Genomic DNA, 26065 nt, shown 5'->3' on the forward strand with positions numbered 1-26065 from the left:
TCTTTTCCAAGCTGAGATAGGGGAAGCAAACCCACAATGTTACAGACCAATATACCTTACACCGGTTTGATGCACAATCCTTGAACATATTCTCAGTTCCAATGTAATAAATTTTCTTAAGACTGAGGGACTTACGTCCACGAATCAGCACGGTTTTAGAAAGCATCGCTCATGCAAAACTCAGCTCGTCCTTTTCTCACACGATATACTGCGAACTATGGATGATGGAGAACGGGCAGATTCCATATCTCCAGATTTTCGGAAAGCATTTGTCGCGGTGCCTCATTGCAGGCTGTTAACGAAGGTACGAGCACGTGGAATAAGTTGACATACGTGAATGGTTCGAAGACTTCTTAAATAATAGAATGTTTTCTTCGACGACGAGTGTTCATCAGAGACAAGGGTATTGTCAGGAGTGCCCCACGGCTCTTATTTTCTGTGAAATAAATGATCTGGTGGACAAGGTGGGTTGCAATCTGCGGTTGTTTTGTCGAAGTTGAGCGAATGTAGGGCGATATAAGATGATTTAGACAAAATTTCTAGTTGGTGGAATGAATGACAGCTAGTTCTAATTCTGGAAAAATGTGAGTTAATGCGTATGAATAGGAAAAACAGCCCCACGATGTTCGGATAAAGCATCAGTAATGTCCTGCTGGACACAGTCACGTTGTTCAAATATCTGGGTACAACGTTGCAAAGCGATATGAAATAGAACGAGCATGTGAGGACTGTGGTAGAGAAGTCTTCAGTTTATTGGGAGAATTTTGGGGAAGTGTGGATCATCTGTAAAGGGACAGCATGTAGGACGCTAGTGCGTCCTATTCTTGAGTTCTGCTCGAGAGTTTTGGATCTGCACCAGGTCAGACTAAAGGAAGACATCGAAGCAATTAAGGGGCGACCTTCTAGATTTGTTACCTGTAGGTTCGAACAAAACGCAAGTGTTAAGGAGATGTTCGGGAACTCAAACGGGAATCCCTGGAGGAAAGACGAGGTTCTTTTCGAGGAATATTGTTGAGAAAATTTAGGCATTTGAAGCTGACTGCAGAACGATCCTACTGCCGTCAACATATATTTACATTTCGCGCTAGGACCACGACGATAAGATAGGAGAAATTAGGGCTCATACGGAGGCATATAGATAGTCATTTTTCCCTCTCTCTATTCGTGAGTGGAACACTGGCAGTGGCACAGGGTATCCTCCGCCACGCCTTGTACGGCGGCTTGCGGAGAATGTACATACACTACTGGCCATTAAAATTGCTACACCACGAAGATGACGTGCTACAGACGCGAAATTTAACCGGCAGGAAGAAGATGCTGTGATACGCAAATGATTAGCTTTTCAGAGCATTCACGCAAGGTTGGCGCCGGTGGCCATACCTACAACGTGCTGACATGCGGAAAGTTTCCAAACCATTTCTCATACATTAACAGCAGTTGACCGGCGTTGCATGGTGAAACGTCGTTGTGATGCCTCGTGTAAGGAGGAGAAATGCGTACCATCACGTTTCCGACTTTGATAAAGGTCGCATTGTAGCCTGTCGCGATTGCGGTTTATCGTATCGCGACATTGCTGCTCGCGTTGGTCGAGATCCAATGACTGTTAGCAGAATATGGAATCGGTGGGTTCAGGAGGGCAATACGGAACGCCGTGCTGGATCCCAACGGCCTCGTATCACTAGCAGTCGGGATGACAGGCATCTTATCCGCATGGCTGTAGCGGATCGTCCAGCCACGTCTCGATCCCTGAGTCAATAGATGGGGACGTTTGCAACACAACAACCATCTGCACGAACAGTTCGACGACGTTTGCAGCAGCATGGCCTATCAGCTCGTAGGCCATGGCTGTGGTTACCCTTGACGCTGCATCACAGACAGGAGCGCCTGCGATGGTGTACTCAACGACGAACCTGGGTGCACGAATGGCAAAACGTCATTTTTTCGGATGAATCCAGGTTCTGTTTACAGCATCATGATGGTCGCATCCGTGTTTGGCGACATCGCGATGAACGCACATTGGAAGCGTGTATTCTTCATCGCCGTACTGGCGTATCATCCGGCGTGATGGTATGGGGTGCTATTGGTTACACGTCTCGGTCACCTCTTGTTCGCATTGACGGCACTCTGAACAGTGGACGTTACATTTCAGATGTGTTACGACCCGTGGCTCTACCCTTCATTCGATCCCTGCGAAACCCTACATTTCAGCAGGATAATGCACGACCGCATGTTGCAGGTCCTGTACGGGCCCTTCTGGATACAGAAAATGTTCGACTGCTGCCCTGGCCAGCACATTCTGCAGGTCTCTCACCAATTGAAAACGTCCGGTCAATGGTGGCCGAGCAACTGGCTCGTCACAATACACCAGTCACTACTCTTGATGAAGTGTGGTATCGCGTTGAAGCTGCATGGGCAGCTGTACCTGTACACGCCATCCAAGCTCTGTCTGACTCAATGCCCAGGCGTATCAAGGCCTTATTACGGCCAGAGGTGGTAGTTCTGGATACTGATTTCTCAGGATCTATGCACCCAAATTGCGTGAACATGTAATCACACGTTAGTTCTAGTATAATATATTTGTCCAATGAATACCGGTTTAACATCTGCATTTCTTCTTGGTGTAGCAATTTTAATGGCCAGTAGTGTATATGTAGATATGGTGTCGAAATAACCACTCTGGCATTCGCCTGAAGTCAACCAGGGAAAACGCAGAAAATCTAAATCGGAATGGGTGAATGGGGACTTGAACCACAGTCTTACCGAGTGCGCAACTGATGATACCACAGAATTAAAATAGATCGTAAGAGTGCCAGTGAGTGTCGTCTCGTAGGACTGCTTTTGTACGTAGAAGTCTGCCATCTTGTGATGTGATGGGTTAAATCCCTGCGAGTTCTGCTCCCAGGGCGGCTAGCGCCTCCCAACTCGACCTTTCAGGTATTTCCGCTGCCTACGTGCTGCTATTGTCTTGCGAGGAGGGACAGAGTGGGAGATGAATAGAATCGATCACGATAGCCAAGTTTTGCAGTAGCGCAATAAAAGATCTGAGCACTTGGACATCGCCAAAGCAGTTTAACTAGTTTTCTGCACAAGGCTCGTACAGTACCAAGAGGCAGCGCACAAGCGCGTCTCTCTCTTTTTTCGGCCTTAACATGGCGGGGACGGTGCACTCAATCAGACTTGACAGTTGCTGGGGACAGAACCGGTCCCAGTGTTTTATGCTGGGGCGACGCTGCGTCTGCCGTGCAGCACCCTATTCTCCCTGCACCAGCTGTTGCGTACGCCAATCTACTCTTACCGACGCACAGGGATGAATAATTTATCTTGTGTCACTGTTTTGTATCCATTGTACGTTATTATACTATGCAGTAAATTCAGTACAGCTTACAGTTTAAGCAAACGTCAGAATGAAGCTTTGAGACTAAAGAAGCTAAAACTGTGCATCGGACTTAAAAGGGAAGCATACCCCCAACGAGTCATCAATTTAGTTGATCGTTGGCACAGTTGAAGTAAATAGTAGATTTAACGCATGTTGTTACAGTACGATACGCTTTTCAAGCGTTTTCGAGAAATAGAGATTCAAATTTTTACATGTTTATTGGATACAATACGAAAACGCCAGTTGCTTAGCTGCGGCCTAAGCACAACCGGTTAAGGCTGCAGCCTGCACCTTAGCTCATACTGCGTAGGAATATTCATTTTCTTTTCTTTTTGTCTTCCTCATCTTCCACTAAACACATGTATCCTTACGATGTATTATATCTTTTCGGAAGCGAATAACAGTAGTAGTAGTAGTAGTAGTAGTAGTAGTAGTATATTCGTGAGGAGATGCAGTCAATATATGTATAATAAAGAATCGTGGTAGCACATTCAGCAGTACATTGATACATGTATCGCAGTGAAGTCACACACCTGCTTTACATATACACTGTGGAACTTCCTGGCAGATTAAAACTGCGTGATGGATCGAGACTTGAGCTCGGGACCTTTGCTTTTCCCTGTCAAGTGATCTACTAACTGAGCTAGACATGCGCGACTGCCCTATATCCTTTCTTCCAGGAGTGCTAACCCCACAAGTTCCGCAGAACTTCTCTGAAGTGTGAAGGATAGGAGATGAGGTACTGACGGAAGAAAATATGTGTGGACAATAAAGCAGTCTGAAATACAGCCTGGTGGAACAATGTTGTTCTTCATATTTATTGAGGTTGTAGTGCCTACACAGAAGAAAATGATCGATGTTTTTGACGCGGCTGACATTCTAAGTCTATATCAATTCACCGCAACCTACCGATGATGTGTGGAAGAGGGTCTTCTTGTGGTGTCACCGCCAGACACCACACTTGCTAGGTGGTAGCCTTTAAATCGACCGCAGTCCGTTAGTATACGTCGGACCCGCGTGTCGCCACTATCAGTGATTGCAGACCGAGCGCCGCCACACGGCAGGTCTAGAGAGACTTCCTAGCACTCGCCCCAGTTGTTCAACCGACTTTGCTAGCGATGGTTCACTGACAAAATACGCTCTCATTTGCCGAGACGATAGTTAGCATAGCCTTCGGCTACGTCATTTGCTACGACCTAGCAAGGCGCCATTACCAGTTACTATTGATGCTGTAAAACATGTACCGTCAAGAGCGATGTTCACCTATTATGGATTAAAGTTAAGTATTCCAACAGATACGTACTATTTTTGCTAGTCTCAAGTCCTTGTCATGTTCCAGACCTCACGCCAGCCTGCGTAAGCTTAAACGCGTGCCTTTCGGCTTCCTGTCATAGTGAATTGGCTGTTTTGCCAATCCACAACACTTCTGGTATCACTAATTGATCGCCATGCCCCTTATCCATTCGCGGATGGCGCATGGGAAGGGTGGTTGTCGGTAAGCCTCTTTATTAGCTCTAATTGCTCGAATTTTCTCGCCGGCCATTGTGTGGCCGAGTCGCAGCCACGGTAGCTCGGCGTGTTCGGTCAGAGGGCCGCTTGTCCTCTGTAATAAAAAAACTGACAAGGGAACCTCCCCATCGCACCCCCCTCAGATTTAGTTATAAGTTGGCACAGAGGATAGGCCTTGAAAAACTGAACACAGATCAATTGAGAAAACAGGAAGAAGTTGTGTGGAACTGTGAAAAAATAAGCAAAATATACAAACTGAGTAGTTCATGGGAAGATAGGCAACATCAAGGACAATGGGACCGCAGGAGCGCCGTGGTCTCGTGGTAACGTGAGCAGCTGCGGAGCGAAAGGTCCTTGGTTCAAATCTTCCATCGAGTGAAAACTTTAATTTTTTAATTTCAGTTTATGTGGTAACGTGGTAACGTGAGCAGCTGCGGAGCGAAAGGTCCTTGGTTCAAATCTTCCATCGAGTGAAAACTTTAATTTTTTAATTTCAGTTTATGTGACAAACTCTTATGTATTCATCACTTTTTTGGGAGTGATTATCACATCCACAAGAAAACCTAAATCGGGCAAGGTAGAAGAATCTTTTTACCCATTCGCCAAGTGTACAAGTTAGGTGGGTCGACAACATATTTCTGTCATGTGACGCACATGCCGTCACCAGTGTCGTATAGAATATATCAGATGTGTTTTCCTGTGGGGGAATCGGTTGACCTATGACCTTGCGATCAAATGTTTTCGGTTCCGATTGGAGAGGCACGTCCTTTCGCCAACTAATCGCACGGTTTTGCGATGCGGTCGCAAAACACAGACACTAAACTTATCACAGTGAACAGAGACGTCAATGAGCGAACGGACAGATAATAACTATGCAAAAGTAAAGAAAGTAAAATTTTCACTCGTGGGAAGGCTTGAACCAAGGACCTCTTCTTCTGCAGCTGCTCACGCTACCACAGGACCACGGCGCTCCTGAACTCACATTCTCCTTGATGTTGCCTATGTGGCCCATGGACTACTCAGTTTGTATATTTTGCTTATTTTTTCATAGTTCCACAGAACTTCTTCCTGTTTTCTCAATCGATCTGTGTTCAGTTTATCAAGGCCTATCCACTGTGCCAAGTTATAACTAAATCTGAGGGGGGTGCGATGGGGAGGTTCCCTTGTGAGTAAAGGAATCAACGATCAACCGGAACGAAAGTCATGTGACGTCCGCCCAGACCAAACGAAAACGAAGAATACGGAAAAAAAGCTGGTCTAGGCGGTTCAGTCTGGAACCGCGCAGGTTCGAATCCTGCCTTGGGCATGGATGTGTGTGATGTCCTTAGGTTAGTTAGGTTTAAGTGGTTCTAAGTTCTAGGGGACTGATGACCTCAGAAGTTAAGTCCCATAGTGCTCTGAGCCATTTGAATATTTTCGAATTTTCTCGTCGTGGTCATTTCCCGAAATGTATGTGGGAAGAAGTAATACCTGTATGTTGTCCGACTCTTCTCGGAAAGAGCTCCATCGCAAATTCAATAGTACAGCTCTCCGCGATGCGCAACGCCGCTCTTGTGGAGTCTGCTGCTGGAGTTCGTAGAGCATATCTGTAACGGTCTCGCGCCGACTAAACGATCCTGTGACGAAATGCGCCACTCGCCCTTGCATCTTCTCTAGCTCTTCTATCTGTCCAACCTGGTAATGGTCCCATATTGGTGAACAATACGAGGGTTTTCAGTAAAAATGCTGCTGAAACTGTTTTAATATTAAAAACAGCCTACCAAGATGACACTATGGGAAAAGCTCAGGTATATGAGTGGTTTGCTCGATTTAAAAATGGTGAAATGTCGATTGACGACAAACCTCGTTCTGGACGTCCGTGGACTGCCCGAATCGGCGAATATATTGAAAAAACTCGAGAGTTTGTGCTCACAGATCGCCAGCAGACAATTCATCAACTGTCAGAGATTAGTGGGTTATGTCGGAGTTCGGTTCAGCGAATTTTAAAAGGTTTGCTACCAAGTTTGTTTCTCGGGTTCTAACTGACAGTCAAAAGCGTGTTGTGCTTTGAAACAACAGCTTGAAACTGATCCAGATTTTCTGTCGAAGGTCATTACTGGTGATGAGTCATGGTTACGACCTAGAAACAAAGCAACAGTCAAGCCAATGAAAGACGTCGTCGTCACGCCGCCCAAAAAAAGTCTTCAAGTCAACTCAAACATCAGAACGATGCTGATTTGCTTTTTTGATGCTGATGGCATAGTTCATTCAGAGTTTGTTACCCCAGGCCAGACCGACAATCAAATCTTTCATTTGGGAGTTTTAAGAAGATTGGCAGTAGTGTTCGTCAAAAAAGACCCGATTTGTAGCTGACAGAAGACTGGTTCTTCCACGATGGAAACGCACCTGCACACACAGTCATCTCTGTTACACAGTTTTTGGCTAAAAATGGCACGGTTCCACTGCCCACGCACCTTACTCGCCTGACCTGGTTCCGTGCGCTTTTTTTTTATTTCTACACATGAAAAGGGGCATTAAAGGACACCAATTTGACAACACTGAAGAAGTCGAAAAAAAACTAAGTCGTAACTGTCAGGCATGTCTGAAGATGACTACAGATAATGGTTCGAGCAGTGGAATCACCGGTGGGACAAATGTATTAGTTGTAATGGAGAATACTTTGAAAGAGATAAGGTTATTTTGTAAACAGTTTAAAAATTTATAGCTTTTAAAAAATAATTTCGGTTTTTTGGGTACCCTCTCGCACTCAAGAATCGGTTGAACAACTGCCTTATAAGGCAGTTCCCTCGTAGATGTGTTACATTTCCTTAAGATTCTTCGTATGAATCTGTCTGGCATCTGCTTTTTCCTACTATTTGTTTTGTTTCCACTTACGATCGTTCCTAGATATTTTACAGATGCTGTTTCCAGCAGTTTGTCATCAGTAGTGTAGTTGCACAGTAGTGGATTCTGTTCCTATTTATGTGCAACATGCTACACTTATTTACTTTCAGGGTGAGCTGCCAGTCGCTGCACCATTCATGAATCCTCTGCAGCTCATTCTGCAAATCGATTCTGTCTTCTGGTGTTGTTACTTTCTTAGAGACAACCGCATCATCTGCGAACAGTCTTACAGATTCCGACACAATCTATTAGATCATTCATATACATTGTAAACAGTAACGGTCCTATCACACTTCCTTGGGTAACTCCGAAATTACCTTTTCATCTGTCGTTTTCTTCCGTTAAGAGCGACGAATTCTGCAAGCAAGCCTTGAATACAGCCACAAATCTGTTTCGATACTCAGTAAGCTCGTATTTTTTCACTAACCGACAGTGCGGGACAGTGTCGAATGCCTTCCTGAAGTCAAGGAACACGACATTCGAGGAAACAGATCGCCATACCTATGCTTCACAAAATTTTTACCTATGTCCACATGTCAGTACAGCTACACAAAAACACATTTTGTACACAAAATGGCCGACCGGTTGTAGACGCTTCAGTCCGGAACCGCGCGACTGCTACGGTCGCAGGTTCGAAGCCTGCCTCGGGCATGGATGTGTGTGATGTCCGTAGGTTAGTTAGGTTTAAGTAGTTCTAAGTTGTAGGGGACTGATTACCTCAGATGTTACGTCCCATAGTGCTCACAGCCATTTGAACCATTTTGTACACAAAACAAATCTTTTACAGCTCAGGACAAGCCAAATACTACAATGTTAAGGCCCAAGACTGGCGTATAACACGATTTTTACCTTATAATACATTTTAAAGATTGGATAGTAAACAAAAGTGCGACGTAGACGATATCCTAACATCCCTCATGTTTGCAGAAGACATGGTGTACTGACTTACAATTAGACATATGGCTGATTTCGGTTGGCAGACACAGAACACACACAGTGCAAAATAAAGGGTAAAAAGCATTAGTAATGTAAATAACAACAAAATCCAATGTAACCATATTTCCTAACTTAAACATAGCAACATTTTGGAATTGTGTGGTTAAGTTCCTATGGGACCAAACTGCAGAGGTCATCGGTCGCTAGGCTGACACACTACTTAATCTAACTTACGCTAAGGACCACACACACACACACACACACACACACACACACACACACACACACACACGCAGGAGGACTGGAACATCCGACGGGGAGAGCCGCGCGAACCGTGGCAAGGCGCCTAGACCACGCGGCCTAAACATAGCCTGTAAATATGTATTTCAGAAAAATAAAAGAAAAAACTCACTGAGGATAGCACAACTGTGATGAAACATCTGTGGGTGTCGAAGCAAAATAATAATTTGTGTACCTGAATAAGTCGGACCTATCCTTAATTCATTATTAATTAAATAATACTGAAAATTTGTTTCGTTTTGTGGTCTGAGTTGTTGAGAAATGTGCAAAGTAATATGAAACCGAGTTGTATGCAGTGCAACTGCATTGCCATGTAAGTACGGTCCCCTCTTAGCCCATCTGCCCCTCGTGCGACTCGGGCAGCGTGGCAGTGGGGGAAGTGTGCACCCAGGCCGACTGCTACGCCTCGCGATCGAGGCACGGCCGCCCCTCTCCCAACTAGTCCTCACTCCTGCGTAGCTTTCTTGTGAAAGAAAAAAGAACATCCATTTCTGCATTTTGGTCCAAAAATAATTGTAAACCACCACGAAGGTTCGGTTTGACATACGTGTGATTTTTATTTTTTTCAGTACCAAGTCGATTCTTTGATCCTGCTGGAATGCGTATTTCACATAAAAGAGACGTGTAGTGTACGTTGCTCTAGTTTTCGAAAATAATGAGGAGTTCACCTGTCACTTGCTGTAAACGTGATGCGAGAACTGACTTCAGATGCGGGAATCCACTAGGCACTTATTAGGTACTTGTAGGAAAGCAGAGCTAAGATGTGGAAAAAAAATTTGATTATTTATTATTACTAAAACTATTGGTGCTTTCCTCAAAGTATACACGGAGGTTTAGTTTGCAAAAATGTATCGGCGTTATCGGAGTATTATTACTGTAGATACAGGCGCAGCAAAGTTTAAGCCCAGGTGTTTACTATTTAAGGCCCTTACGTTAATATCGACTCGATGCTAAGAACCTACAGAACACAGGTGGCAAGTGGTTAGCACACTGGACTCTCATTCGGGAGGACGACAGTTCAAACGTACGTCCGGCCTTCCAGATTTAGGTTTCCCGTGATTTCCCTAAATCAAATGGTTCAAATGGCTCTGAGCACTATGGGACTTAACATCTGAGGTCATCAGTCCCCTAGAACTTAGAACTACTTCAACCTAACTAACCTAAGGACATGACACACATCCATGCCCGAGGCAGGATTCGAACCTGCGACCGTAGCGGTCGCGCGGTTCCAGACTGAAGCGCCTAGAACCACTCGGCCACAACGTCCGGCTTCCCTAAATCGCTCCAGACAAATGCTGGGATGGTTCCTTTGAAAGGGTGCGGCCGATTTCCTTCCTCATCGCTGACACAATCCGAGCTTGTGCTCCGTCTCTAATTACCACGATGTCGACGGGACGTTAAACCCAATCTTCCTTCCTCCTTCCAACAATATCAGAATAATATGAGTTTCACAGTTTTGTGAGGTATTTTAGATTGTGTTACTTGTGATACAACGGCAGCTGCCGCCATAAGACAATCCAACAACGTTCACGGACGATGTGTACACGCACGCTGAAATACACATTCTTGGCTATGCTCCGATACGTGGGATGAGGGAAGTCCGGATTAGCAAGCACGACTTATGAGGCCAGCATAGTTATAGTAACAAGTTAACAGAAAACGTGGCTAACAGCCTTAACGACGTATGAGGTTGTGCGGTGTGTTCTGAGAGTCTGTCCTCACACACCTCCGGAAGCGCTCCACCGACTGCTAAGTCTCGGCGCCACAGGAGCAATGGCCCGACACTTCCGCAACGCCTCCTTGTCTGTCCGCTTTAAGCTCGTGCCTCTGGCTGCTGTCACTTCGGCTGTTTGCCGCACCTGTCTATATCCATTCAAGAAAGTAACACGGAAGTGTGCCCACGACAAGAGCCGAAACTGCACTCCAGCCACGTCGTTGGGCTTCCGGTTATTGGAGTCGCTGTTTCGTTGGCACTTGCTCCCTTTTACTGACTGACTGCTGATTCGCTATCCAAGTTGCATGTATTCGTGCCAGAATGAGATCTTTCTGCCTACGTGCATTACTATGCTTGTGTGCGCCTTTCTCACTGTTCTTAACTTGATATTACAGTATATGTACTGCTTGTTCACAAAGAGGAGCTAATTCTGAGGGGGGGGGGGGGGGGCAGGAGGGGTGCAGGGTATAGAGGAGGTAAGCTCCGCCCACCGGCACACAGCGTATTGGCGGGGTAATAAGTCGCGCTAACGTTACGCAGTACTGGCAACACTCTGGCGTCCACATAAAAGTTGTGCTCCAAGCGGTATACACAGTGCCATCTATTAACCGCAGCAGCAACTGTTAATGTTGCGCATATACTAGCGCAAAAGCGGACAGCGGCATAATAAAAGATTGCAGGATACGTGGAATTATTTATGTGTAAAACCCAATATTGCAGTTTCGACGGTTGGCCGTTATGAAGTGAAATCTAAAGTCTCATATTGAATGATACTGCCTATTGCTACTAATTTCGTAAGAATTCTCTAGGACAATTTGGAAGTGTACAGAACTAGTAGAAAAACTTACATTGTGGCAATAAAAAGAGAAGGAATAAATTTGGAAAATTTATTGACAATTGTTACGCTATATTGTACTCTCAAATACATCACTCAGAATCACTTTCATTGTACTCCTCTTCTGTGTGTGCTTCGTGTTCGTCGCTATTGTCGGTTTCGGCAGTGTTAATAATGATATCGTCTATTGCTAGTTCAACTTCACCATCGCGCCTCCAATATTCTTCTTCTAGTTGTTGGACCTTCCTGCAGTACTCTTCCCAGTCATCGGCAGTTACAGACAAAAGGGATTCACTTGCTGTCGCAAAAAGGTTAACTTTCGAAATGTCCCCTGAAATTTTGCGTCTCCTAAACAACCGTTTTAATTTCGCCCATGCCAGTTCTACTTCACTCAAACCACAATTGTAGGGAGGCTAGCGTACAACCATGTGGCCTTCCTCTTTCGCCATTTCGTCAATAACATATGGTTTTTTACCAGGTCTATGATCTTGTATTAAAGCGAAAAGAACCTGCTTTCTCATGCTCTCATTACAGGTGACACGCCTATTTTGAAGCCATTCCAACATCCTCACTTTGGTGTCATGCCGTGTGGGTGTTTTCTCATCCTGTCTGTTATGGTATGGAGCGTTGTCCATCACAATTACCGACTTCGGAGGAAGTTTCGGAAGCACCATGCTTGAAAACCACTTTTCAATATTTCCTGAATTCATCTGACCATGGTAGTCACCATTAGTTGATTTAGCCCAAAATTTTAGTTCGGCTTCCCTGACAAATCCCTTCCTTGATCCAACGCTTCCAATAATCAGTCTTTTGGAGGACGTTCCCCAACCCACAACGCTGACAGTATCACTAACTAACCTAAGGACATCATCACACACATCCATGCCCGAGGCAGGATTCGAACCTGCGACTGTAGCGGTCGCGCGGTTTCGGACTGAAGCACCTCGAACCGCTCGGTCACAGCGGCCGGCTCCGGAAGTCTTAATGAAGTAGTATTTTATATAATAATGATCACAAATATTGCCACAGTAATTGTATCACTCGCTGGCACGGTGAAATATCGGTCCTGACGGTGATAACAGCTGTGACTCAAAATAGTGTACAGGCTGTGCATGGCTGCGAACACCGATCAGTCGGATTTTGCTGCGAGTGATTTACATGCCTAGTGTAGTGAATGTCCCGTGATTGAATGGGTAAACGTTGACTGCAAATAATAAAAAAAATCGAGATTTCGTTCTCCGTTCGGTCTTAAATACACTCCTGGAAATGGAAAATAGAACACATTGACACCGGTGTGTCAGACCCACCATACTAGCTCCGGACACTGCGAGAGGGCTGTACAAGCAATGATCACATGCAAGGCACAGCGGACACACCAGGAACCGCGGTGTTGGCCGTCGAATGGCGCTAGCTGCGCAGCATTTGTGCACCGCCGCCGTCAGTGTCAGCCAGTTTGCCGTGGCATACGGAGCTCCATCGCAGTCTTTAACACTGGTAGCATGCCGCGACAGCGTGGACGTGAACCGTATGTGCAGTTGACGGACTTTGAGCGAGGGCGTATAGTGGGCATGCGGGAGGCCGGGTGGACGTACCGCCGAATTGCTCAACACGTGGGGCGTGAGGTCTCCACAGTACATCGATGTTGTCGCCAGTGGTCGGCGGAAGGTGCACGTGCCCGTCGACCCGGGACCGGACCGCAGCGACGCACGGATGCACGCCAAGACCGTAGGATCCTACGCAGTGCCGTAGGGGACCGCACCGCCACTTCCCAACAAATTAGGGACACTGTTGCTCCTGGGGTATCGGCGAGGACCATTCGCAACCGTCTCCATGAAGCTGGGCTACGGTCCCGCACACCGTTAGGCCGTCTTCCGCTCACGCCCCAACATCGTGCAGCCCGCCTCCAGTGGTGTCGCGACAGGCGTGAATGGAGGGACGAATGGAGACGTGTCGTCTTCAGCGATGAGAGTCGCTTCTACCTTGGTGCCAATGATGGTCGTGTGCGTGTTTGGCGCCGTGCAGGTGAGCGCCACAATCAGGACTGCATACGACCGAGGCACACAGGGCCAACACCCGGCATCATGGTGTGGGGAGCGATCTCCTACACTGGCCGTACACCACTGGTGATCGTCGAGGGGACACTGAATAGTGCACGGTACATCCAAACCGTCATCGAACCCATCGTTCTACCATTCCTAGACCGGCAAGGGAACTTGCTGTTCCAACAGGACAATGCACGTCCGCATGTATCCCGTGCCACCCAACGTGCTCTAGAAGGTGTAAGTCAACTACCCTGGCCAGCAAGATCTCCGGATCTGTCCCCCATTGAGCATGTTTGGGACTGGATGAAGCGTCGTCTCACGCGGTCTGCACGTCCAGCACGAACGCTGGTCCAACTGAGGCGCCAGGTGGAAATGGCATGGCAAGCCGTTCCACAGGACTACATCCAGCATCTCTACGACCGTCTCCATGGGAGAATAGCAGCCTGCATTGCTGCGAAAGGTGGATATACACTGTACTAGTGCCGACATTGTGCATGCTCTGTTGCCTGTGTCTATGTGCCTGTGGTTCTGTCAGTGTGATCATGTGATGTATCTGACCCCAGGAATGTGTCAATAAAGTTTCCCCTTCCTGGGACAATGAATTCACGGTGTTCTTATTTCAATTTCCAGGAGTGTATGTTTTGTCGCCTGTCGATTCTTTCGTCTCTGGCAATCATGTATATGTGAGAAAGTCCCCATTCCGTTTCAGATTGAACGTTGAACTGGTATCGGCATGCGTATTCAAATACAGAGATACGTAACCAGGCAGTATATGGCGATGTGGCCGGCAACGCCTATATAAGACAAGTGTCTGGCGCAGTTGTTAGATCGGTTAATGTTGCTTCAATGGAGGTTATCAAGATTTAAGTGAGTTCGAACGTGGTGTTATTGTCGGTGCACGAGCGATGGGACACGGCATCTTTGAGGTAGCGATGAAGTAAGGATTTTCCCGTACGACCATTTCACGAGTGTACCATGAATATCAGGAAATCGGTAAAACATCAAATCTCCGACATCACTGCGGCCGGAAAAAGATCCTGAAAGAACGGGACTAACGATGACTGAAGAGAATCGTCCAACGTGACAGAAGTGCAACACTTCCGCAAATTGCTGCAGATTTCAATGCTGGGCCATCAATAAGTGTCAGCGTGCCAACCATTCAACGAAACATCGTCGATATGGCATTTTGGAGCCGAAGGCCCACACGTGTACCCCTTATGACTGCAACACGCAAAGCTTTACGCCTCGGTTTGGCCTGTCAACACCGACTTTGGACTGTTGATGACTGGAAATATGTTATCTGGTCGGATGGGTCTCGTTTCAAACTGTATCGAGCGGGTGGATGTGTATGGGTATGGAGACAAACTCATGAATCCATGGACCCTGCAGGTCAGCAGGGAACTGTTCAAGCTGGTGGAGGCTCTGTAATGGTGTGGGACGTGTGCAGTTGGAGTGATAGGGGACCCCTGATACTTCTGTATACGACTTGACAGGTGACTCGTACATAAGCATCCTGTCTGATCACCTTCATCCATTCATGTCCATTGTGCATTCCGACGGACTTGGGCAATTCTAGCAGGACAATGTGACACCCCACACGTCCAGAATTACTACAGAATTGCTCCAGGAACACTCTTCTGAGTTTGAGCACTTCTGCTGGCCACCAGACTCTCCATACATTAACATTATTGAGCATATTTGGGTTCCCTTGCAACGTGCTGTTCAGAAGAGATCTCCACCCCCTCATACACTTACGGATTTATGGACAGCCTTGCGAGATCCATGGTATCAGTTCCCTCCAGCACTACTTCAGACGTTAGTCGAGCCCATGCCACGTCGTGTTCCGGCACTTGAGCGTGCTCACCGGGGCCCTACACGACACGAGGCAGGTGTGCCAGTTTCTTTGGCTTTTCAGTGTATAAAGTTCTGTGATTGGTTTGACGACAGCCTTAGTGAATTCTGAAAATAATATTCGTACGCTGAGTTTTTCACGTTCTGTTTAGGAGGAGCATGTTATCGTTACGAGATAAAGCTCGTTTATTAAAACTGTATAATCAGAACGTCGAATATATAACTGTTGCTTTGATCTCATTTCGTTCGTCGGTATTGGAACTGTGGATGGCCGCTATCTCACTAGCAAGTGAAAATTATCTGGAGAAGTTCATAGACACGGGCTGTTATGAAGTATCTGTAAAAATCATTAGACTCCCCCCTCCCACCGTGTGCAGGAGTGTCGAGTTTGCTTGTGGTCACTCATTGGTGACAGTGTGGCAGAGGTACGAAATCGCTTATTATTGATCACTTTGTCTACGGAGAATTCCGCAACAGTACGTTACCAAACGTCTGTGTGCCAGGTGAGACGTTTTAAGAGAGAGAGACATCATTATTTCCTGTTTGCAAGAGAGAGAGAGAGAGAGAGAGAGAGAGAGAGAGAGAGAGAGAGAGACAAGTGCTTAGAGAATTCCTTTTGATGGAGCGCCTTCTCACATTGCACAAAGTACTGTGCATCTGCTGCGATCGAAATGAGGCGATAACCGTGCCCCCAATCGGGCTTCCTTGCACGAATGATCTCAGATGGCTCCAGGCCTGGCCTTAACAACGTTTAGCTAGAGCGCTATTTGGCGTCACAGACCTACAGACGTGGTGATGTTGGAAGACCTCTTGGTCGTCATATATCTCGGAAATAACAGTAGGTACTGACAAGGGAAACTCTCCATCGCAACTCCACTCAGATGTAGTGGTAAGAGGATCCACTGGACAGCCCGTCAAAAACTTAACACAGATCAGGCTGTTAAAAGATAGCAAAATAGAAACAGTGAACGGTTCTAGCACAAGAAGTGCAACAGGCCAGCATCGTGGGGCTACGGCGTCGTGGGTAAGTTTTGTCTTTGTGTCGGTGTAACGTCCGCTTGCAACAGCGAGGTGTAAGGAATGGACCTATAATGAAAGCTGATTCTACGTAACTAATCTGTTAGCAGCCGAAAGGAAGTGGCTTACGAATGGGAGCCGCAAACGTTTGATGACAAGGCGATATGTCAACCGAATCCTCCACAGTAAAACACGTCTGGTGTGTCATACACGGCATTAGTGACAGTGTGTGTGTGTCATATGATAGGAATCTCTTACCGATGCACCTAATTTGCACGCGTGGTGAGTGAGTGAGTGAGTGAGTGAGTGAGGTATGCCTCCTTGCGCAATTCAGGTATTCGTGCCGGCCAGAGTGGCAGAGCGGTTCTAGGCGCTTCAGTTTGGAACCGCTCGACCTCAGAAGTTAAGTCCCATAGTGCTCAGAGCCATTTGAACATAAACTGCAACATATGAACGCAACAGTTTCACAATCGTACAGTTTCCCTTTTCTCTGTCAAAACATATGTTTTTGACGTTTTTGAAGTTGCGTTCGGTTTTGGAAGTTTTAACTCCTGAATTCCTTTGTTGTAACGTAGTTCACACCCGTTTACTTGCTGTTTTCATTTCTATGAGACTTCTTAGTGGTAGCTCGCCTGCTCTCACTATTCATCACATTTACTTGCGGTGGTAATGTATTCTTACCACATGACTCATTCTACAACCAGTGTATATTACGACAACTGCCAAGGCTATAGAAAGAGAACAAACATTTCAGTGACCGGTCAGACAGTTCATAATGTTGTGGAAAAAAAGTAAATGCCACGAGTGAGTTTTGAACCAGACTCGTTTCCTTTGCAGTCAAAACACTGTGACCACTTACTCACGACGGCGCTGCTCTTCCATTTCACTGTTTCTATTCCCTTTTTTTTTTTTTTTTTTTTTTTTTTTTTTTTTTTTTTTTTTTTTTTTTTTTTTTTTTTGCAGTTCAGTACACCTTCTTCCTGTTTTCGTGCTTGATCTGAGTTCGGTTTATGACGGGTTATTCCCTGGGCCATCTTACCACAAAATCTGAGGGGTAATGGCATGCTTAGTGTTGACGGCTGTTCTCACTGTTGAGGCCTATCACCTTGTATATCTATAATCGCGAAGATCTTGTGCTAACTATACTTTGTCACCACAGACAGTGAATGTCTGGATCATTTCTGCAGCTGCCCTCTTCGGGATGCGCTGAAGAGGACAGTTACAAAGAAAGTGAAAACGTCAGCCTAACACCCAAAATTATTTTATTCGCATTCCATGGTTTATTTCTTAATCCACAGAGCTTCCTGCAAGGCAAGGTACCAATCCGATAGACAATACACACCGTCCGTCCAAAACGTTCCGAGGCTGATTTTACTTGTATTCCTGGCGTGTAAGCGACGTTAGCACAGCAACTACGATGGCAACTTGAATTAACAACTGTAAACAACAGTGAGTCGTGACCAGACAAGCGGCTGTAGGTCTGATGGAGGAACATCACTAAATCACGCTTTTATGACAGTCTCCAGAATGTTTAGATAAAGAGAAAAGTCTGTGCAAAGTTTGTTGTGCACACCCTAACGCTCGGACGAAAACGACAACACGTGAACTCAAGCCGCGACGACATAATCGTCATTCGAGCCAACATAACGCACCAGTTGAACAACATCCCAAAAAAGGACTTTCGTTAAAGTTTCGCGTGGTTGTATGCTATGTCAACTATTCCCTGTTTTTTATTAATCCAGTATCGCAACTTTATTGGACTGATTGCGTATGTTGTAAACTAAGAGAGCGAGCGAGATTTTGACACTACCTGGCAGGTAATATTAATGGTTACTTCAGACTTACTGCAGCTGATGCAGTTACCTGTAACGACTTACTGTCTGAAAAAAGCTGTACAAACATCTAGTGAAATTTAGAAATGGTGCAAAGAGTGGCATCTTGCTTTAAATGTCCATAAATGTCCAATTGTACACGTCACAACACGAAAAAACACAGTATCCTATGATTGCCATATCAGTGAGTCCCTATTGGAAATAGGGTGTAACGACTTGCAGGGACCATGAAATAGAATCGTAGGTAAAAAGGTGGCTGACGTCGGTTCAGTGGTAGGTTACTTGGAAAATGTTATGAGTCTGTAAAGGAGACAGCTTACAGAACACTCGTGCGACCCATCCTAGAATATTCCGTAAGTGTTTACGGCTCGTACTAATTAGGACTAACAGGCGGTATTGGACGTATAGAGAGAAGGGTAGCACGGGTGGCCCATGCTTTTCTCAGTCCATGGGTGAGCGCCACGGAGATGCTGAAAACTTTGAACTGGCAAATGCTTGAGTATAGACACCAACTACGACGCGAAATGCTGCCGACAAAGTTTAAAAATCCAATATGAATTGGGAACTCAAGAAACTACTGACGTCTCGCTTCCTTATGGACTGTGAAGACAAGATTAGACTAATTACGGCATTCAGAGAAGCATTTAAGCATTCATTCTTCTCGCATTCCATACACAAACAGAACGGGAATGGTACAATGGGAAATACCATCTACTATGCACTTCAGTGATTTGCCGACTGTGGGTGTAGATTCGCCAGTTATTGTTTCATCCTTTGAAGGTAATCAGTAGAAAACAATACCATTTGCATTTCTGGAAACATTGGCCATTGCGTTTCCGGCATTTTAAATCGACGTCACCTTTTTTTGATGTGGTGCCACCGGTCTTCACCTACTGTTTGGATTATTGTTTAGTTTCTGGCATGAACTGAATGGAACTACGTATCATTCACAGCTCCACATTGGCGCACAAAATCTGTTTGTTGCATTTTTTTTTTAAACAGTCAAAACACTATTTGCTTTCAGTACTCAACAAATGCGGTGCTCATCTAGATGCACATATGTATGGCGCAAGCCACCTTCGGTACGTGTCGGAGGGTACTTGGTGTAACAACATCACTTGCCCCATTCCTATTCCTGTAACGAACGGTAAGCGGAAAGAATAACCGTTGGTGAGCCTCCTTATAGCCTTGTATCTTGAATCTATCTATTCTTACATTCACGGATATTCCCCAGATATAAGTGGGAAGAAGCAATATCGGTTAACTTTTCTAGGAATTTTGTGAATACGTATACTTCTCCGTGTTGCACAATACGTTTCTTTCTGATACTTGAGTTGGATGAACATATCGAACTCATCCTCCACACAGAATTTTCATAGTTAATTCTTCATGTAAAAAGTAGTGTACTGTTTCTTTTGAAATGACTGTGGTGTCAGTTATCTGACCATGGTGGAATTCAATAGTTCATTTCTTGATCGTTCAAAATGATGCAGAGTCCTTATTAACCTCCACAAACTTTGGTTGGTGCTAAATCATCCGAAACAAAGAACTCTATGGGTACACAATACAGTATTTCAGTTCATCTGTACATGCATAAACAAGGCTGTTCTAAAAGCCGTACAAAGAAAGCAGTTCGGCAGATGAAGATAACCCTTGACTTCCACTTTGGCGCTACGTGTGCCAGACGCGAATCCAGGATTTGGTTTTGGGGAAGGGGTCACAGTTTTTTAAGCCTACTATCCCCCCCCCCAATTAAATACATAAAAATTTAATATAGTAGTTTGTTTACATCGGTGTTTACTGGCGTAACTTAAAGGGAAATGGAGTGCAGAGAAGCATTTGAAAAGCATATGTTCAAAAATAAAATTAATTTTTAGCTCTCACAACTTCGACAACCTTGTAATTTACTCGATTTAAAATTGAACTGTACATTCATCATTACCACCACCACCACCACCACCACCACCACCATCATCAGTATTTCACTTACCACTGCAACTGTGAACACGGGTGCGCAGACTGCGACTATGCGAGCGTGTAATTGCGGAGAATACTATTTCTTTCCGCCTACATTTGGGATAGTCTATCTGTTACAGTTTTCTTAGTGGAAGCTATTTCTCTTTCTGTCTGCTGTGCATTGCCCAACTCCTTGTGGGTTGCCGGTTCCCCATATGGTTAGCTTGTGTATGGGCACCCTTACCTCGTAGGAATGTTTCTTGCTGTAAGCCATCCGTGGGGCAATCCCTCAGGCAAGCAACTGAAAAGTATCTGATGTGTTGGCAGAAGCGCCAACACCGTGTTGCTAGAGGAGGCCGAAATGCACGCGTTTAAGCTCACGCAGGCTGGCGTGAGGTCTGGAACAGGTCAATGTAATTAATATAGCCAATAAGGTACGTTGCTGCTGGAATACTGAACTTTAATCCATAATTGGTGTACATCGCTCTTGACGGTACATTAATAATCTCAATGTAAATTGGTTATGGCGCCTTGCTAGGTCGTAGCAAATGACGTAGCCGAAGGCTACGCTAACTATCGTCTCGGCAAATGAGAGCGTATTTGTCAGTGAACCATTGCTCGCTTAGTCGGCTGTACAACTGGTCCGAGTGCTAGGACGTCTCTCTAGACCTGCCGTGTGGCGGCGCTCGGTCTGCAATCACTGACAGTGGCGACACGCGGGTCTGACGTATACTAATGGACCGCGGCCGATTTAAAGGCTACCACCTAGCAAGTGTGGTGTCTGGCGGTGACACCACAGTATCTTACGATAAATATAGGTTTTAATTTTCTAGGATTCCTCGCCATTTTGATGATACTTAATTTTTATACTAGTTCATTCTCTGAAAGTTACCGGAGAAATTCGGAAATTGGTATACACTGGTAAGCCAGAACATTATGATCATGTACCGGCACCTAATAGTCGGTATGTTCACCTTTGGCACGGATAACTGTGATGACACTTCGTGGCATGGAAGCAGTGAGATCTTGGTAGATCGCTAGAGTGAGTTGGCACCACAGCTGCACTCACAAGTCACCTAATTCTCGTAAATTCAGGGGAGGGGCAATGAGCTCTGACGCCACATTCAGTCACATCCCCGATGTGTTCGATCGGGTTCAGATCTGGATAGTTGGAGAGGGGGATCCTGCACATCAATTGGAACTCGGCATTGTGTTCCTCAAACCACTCCATGACACTCCTGGTGTTGTGACATTTCCCATTATCATGTTGAAAAATGCCACAGCCGTTAGGAAACATGATCATCTTAAAGGGTTGTACATGGTCTGCAACCAGTATAAAATACTCCTTGGCCATCATGGTCCCTTGTACGAGTTGCACTGGACCCATAGATGTCCTCGTAAATGTTCCCCAGAGGATAATTGAGCTGCCACCAGATTGTCTCCATCCCACAGTACAGGTGTCAAGGAGATTTTCGTCTGGAAGATGATGGATTCGCGCCCTCCCATAGGCGTGATGAACAAGGTATTGGGATTCATCAGTTTGTGCACTGTTCTGCCACTGTGCCAGTGTCCAGTGCCAGTGGTCACATGGCCATTTCAGTCATAGTTGACGATGTTGTGGTGTTAACATTGGCACATGCACGGGTCGTCGACTGCGGAGTCCCGTTGTTAGAAGTCTTTGGTGCACTGTGTGTTGAGACACACGTGTACTGTGCCCAGAATTAAAGTCTGATGTTAGTTCCACCACAGTTCACAGCTTGTTCTGTTTTATGAGCCTGTCCAGCCCACGACGGCGGACATCTGTAATGACGGGTTGCCGCCCAACCTCATGACGTCTGGACATGGTTTCACCTTGGTTTTGCCACTTGGTGAAGACACTCGGCACAGAACTCCTCGTACACCCGACAAATCGTGCTGTTTCCAAAATGATTGTACCGAGCCTCCAGGCCGTCACAGTCTACCTTTGGTTAAACTCAGATAGATTGAATGCCTTCCACATTGTACACATGGACAGCACACTTACTGATACTACATGTATCATGTGCTTGTCAGACAAACAGTCAGTCCTCACCAAATACCACTGCTGTTGCCTGGACGGGTTTATGCTGATACTAGGCTGGTGGTTATAATGTTCAGGCTGATCAGTGTATGTAAAAATATAAAAGAGTTTTGTCCTTTGGAGGTGGTTATGATCCCTCCCTCTCCACGTGCCCCCTCTCCCTCCCACTGTATCCATGTAAGATGTACAGCAATATAATAAAAGCAAAACTCCTGTGATTTTAATTCCGTATCTCTGTCAAGTCGAGAACTGTAATCCTTCCCCTCTGACAATAAGATCTGACATAGTAGCAGCAGCCGTGTTAGTGATATCCTTGGTGTCGCAGGACTACCAGGGAGTGGATGTGAAGAACTTCACGACATCATGGTCAGATGGGCTGGCGTTCAATGCGCTGATCCACCACTGGCGGCCGCAGCTGTTCGACTTCAACAACATTGCACGCAAACATCCGAATGCACGCCTGGAGCATGCCTTCCGCATTGCGCAGGAGCACCTACACATCGACAGGCTGCTGGACCCCGAGGGTATGTGTCCTTTAGCCTTTGCTCTCTGTGCTCTCAAGTCTTATCCCTGCTACCACTTTCTTTCCTTTTTTCCGGAATACACTAACTCAATAAGCCAATAAAAAGAAAATGATCAGACAGTGACAAAACTGCAACACAATAATTCCGCTTACTGTTGGTAAAATTGTTGTTTTATAGATGCAAAACCAGTTTCATGGCCTAAAGCCACATCATCAGGTGCAGTCTACAGGGTAAAGAGTAATATACTGTGCTTCAACTTTTTGGATATTAAAATTGATAAAAGTAATATCTTAAATATACTCAAAATATATTTACCCATCACTATTAGTCAAGATATACACTCCTGGAAATGGAAAAAAGAACACATTGACACCGGTGTGTCAGACCCACCATACTTGCTCCGGACACTGCGAGAGGGCTGTACAAGCAATGATCACACGCACGGCACAGCGGACACACCAGGAACCGCGGTGTTGGCCGTCGAATGGCGCTAGCTGCGCAGCATTTGTGCACCGCCGCCGTCAGTGTCAGCCAGTTTGCCGTGGCATACGGAGCTCCATCGCAGTCTTTAACGCTGGTAGCATGCCGCGACAGCGTGGACGTGAACCGTATGTGCAGTTGACGGACTTTGAGCGAGGGCGTATAGTGGGCATGCGGGAGGCCGGGTGGACGTACCGCCGAATTGCTCAACACGTGGGGCATGAGGTCTCCACAGTACATCGATGTTGTCGCCAGTGGTCGGCGGAAGGTGCACGTGCCCGTCGACCTGGGACCGGACCGCAGCGACGCACGGATGCACGCCAAGACCGTAGGATCCTACGCAGTGCCGTAGGGGACCGCACCGCCACTTCCCAGCAAATTAGGGACACTGTTGCTCCTGGGGTATCGGCGAGGACCATTCGCAACCGTCTCCATGAAGCTGGGCTACGGTCCCGCACACCGTTAGGCCGTCTTCCGCTCACGGCCCAACATCGTGCATCCCGCCTCCAGTGGTGTCGCGACAGGCGTGAATCGAGGGACGAATGGAGACGTGTCGTCTTCAGCGATGAGAGTCGCTTCTGCCTTGGTGCCAATGATGGTCGTATGCGTGTTTGGCGCCGTGCAGGTGAGCGCCACAATCAGGACTGCATACGACCGAGGCACACAGGGCCAACACCCGGCATCATGGTGTGGGGAGCGATCTCCTACACTGGCCGTACACCACTGGTGATCGTCGAGGGGACACTGAATAGTGCACGGTACATCCAAACCGTCATCGAACCCATCGTTCTACCATTCCTAGACCGGCAAGGGAACTTGCTGTTCCAACAGGACAATGCACGTCCGCATGTATCCCGTGCCACCCAACGTGCTCTAGAAGGTGTAAGTCAACTACCCTGGCCAGCAAGATCTCCGGATCTGTCCCCCATTGAGCATGTTTGGGAGTGGATGAAGCGTCGTCTCACGCGGTCTGCACGTCCAGCACGAACGCTGGTCCAACTGAGGCGCCAGGTGGAAATGGCATGGCACGCCATTCCACAGGACTACATCCACCATCTCTACGATCGTCTCCATGGGAGAATAGCAGCCTGCATTGCTGTGAAAGGTGGATATACACTGTACTAGTGCCGACATTGTGCATGCTCTGTTGCCTGTGTCTATGTGCCTGTGGTTCTGTCAGTGTGATCATGTGATGTATCTGACCCCAGGAATGTGTCAATAAAGTTTCCCCTTCCTGGGACAATGAATTCACGGTGTTCTTATTTCAATTTCCAGGAGTGTATTATTCAGTGAATATTGTTTTCATTACATTGGTGAATGATGGGTGACAAAGATGTGATATGTTAATTTTATAAAAATTGCTGGTGCATAGATCATGAGTTTAGATGTTACCTTTATTAATTTAAACAGACAAAAACTTGAGATACTGTATATTACTCCTTACCATGAGGGTTGTACCTGATGATGAGGCTTTAGGCTGCAAAACCAGTTGTTCATAATAAAAGAACCATTTTTATCAGCAGAATTCTTCTTAATATCATGCCTTCAGCTACGGATACCAAGATGAGAAAATATTTTGTGACATACACAATTTTGTTGTACAAGATAACCAGAGCGTTTGAGATTTACAAAAGAAAGTAAGTTAGCGGATGTTTCAGATGCAATTATGTAGCTGGCATAGTAGTGTGCAGGCACGTGACTATGATGTTGGAATCTCGCTGTCATAGTCCCTCGTTTGTCAATTACATCGTACAATGACAAAAAGCTAGACACCTATGTACTAGTTTTTAGATTTTCTTTTATAACAATGTCTGTTTTGAAACTTTTAAATGTCAAGCTCTGAACTCTTAGCTATCTTTATTGACTTATACACCTAAAGCTGCAATAAAATGATTTCTTAGCAAAAGAATGTGCATTTATTTCCATTGTAAATCTTTTGGTGCATTTCATTACAGCCATACTTGTATGACATATGTTATTGGTAGTGTAGTGGCCGTTATTCCTATTTATTTTCGTATTTTGTTTGCAGATGTAAACACTTCAGTACCTGACAAGAAATCCATCATGATGTATGTAATGTGTTTATTTCAATCACTACCTCATTCAGAAGTGGATGCAAGCACTCTTGAATCTTCAATTAATCCAGAAACTGGTTCTCTGATGTCTCCAGCGGCAGAGGTAAATGAAAATAGACATGAAAATTTCATTAGTCTTGTCTCTTGGCCTAATAAGAAAAGCAAGTTAGCAGATCAGTCATACACAGTTTCTGTATGAAATAAATTAAATAATATTGTGTGACAATAGCTTCTCAGTGTAATGTCAGAGCAGTTTACATATAAAACAAGAAAGCGTGTTGTGGAAATTGAAAATATAAATATTGATCGGCTAAAGTAATTTTAATTATTAGCAGGAAGTACAGATCCTGAAATGGTCAGTGGACACACATTTGTGTAGGTAGTTGTAGCTCCATATTTTGGTCAACATAGGGGACAAAAACAAAAACGGTAAAAAGACACTGTAGCTAACATGCAGGAAGTGTTTGGAGGTAGGTGATCATGTGCTAAATCAGATGTCACTCATCCTACAACTTGAAAACATTTGTTTGTTAAGAAAATGAGCTTTTCTGCCTTACATAATCTTATGTGTGAACAGGAACTGCAACTGATAATACTGTGATGAGTGTTTTACTCCATTTTGATTATGTAGTATATGGAGAGCATGTGTCACATCCACAGTACTAAAATATGAGGA

The 26065-nt window shown here is 45.6% G+C and overlaps 1 protein-coding gene across 1 annotated transcript in view; it reads left to right on the plus strand.

Annotated features, from left to right (window-relative positions):
- LOC126183923 (dystrophin, isoforms A/C/F/G/H-like) overlaps positions 1-26065 on the plus strand; it is a gene marked incomplete at its 5' end in the record, with an annotated part of 927096 nt that overhangs the window by 56114 nt on the left and 844917 nt on the right. Inside the window, 2 exons of the mRNA XM_049926269.1 lie at positions 22636-22834; positions 25344-25492. Coding sequence (XP_049782226.1) covers positions 22636-22834; positions 25344-25492 — 348 coding nt within the window. The remainder of the gene's footprint in view (positions 1-22635; positions 22835-25343; positions 25493-26065) is intronic.

The sequence above is a fragment of the Schistocerca cancellata genome, chromosome 4 (genome assembly GCF_023864275.1).
Source record: "Schistocerca cancellata isolate TAMUIC-IGC-003103 chromosome 4, iqSchCanc2.1, whole genome shotgun sequence".
NCBI lineage: Eukaryota > Metazoa > Arthropoda > Insecta > Orthoptera > Acrididae > Schistocerca > Schistocerca cancellata.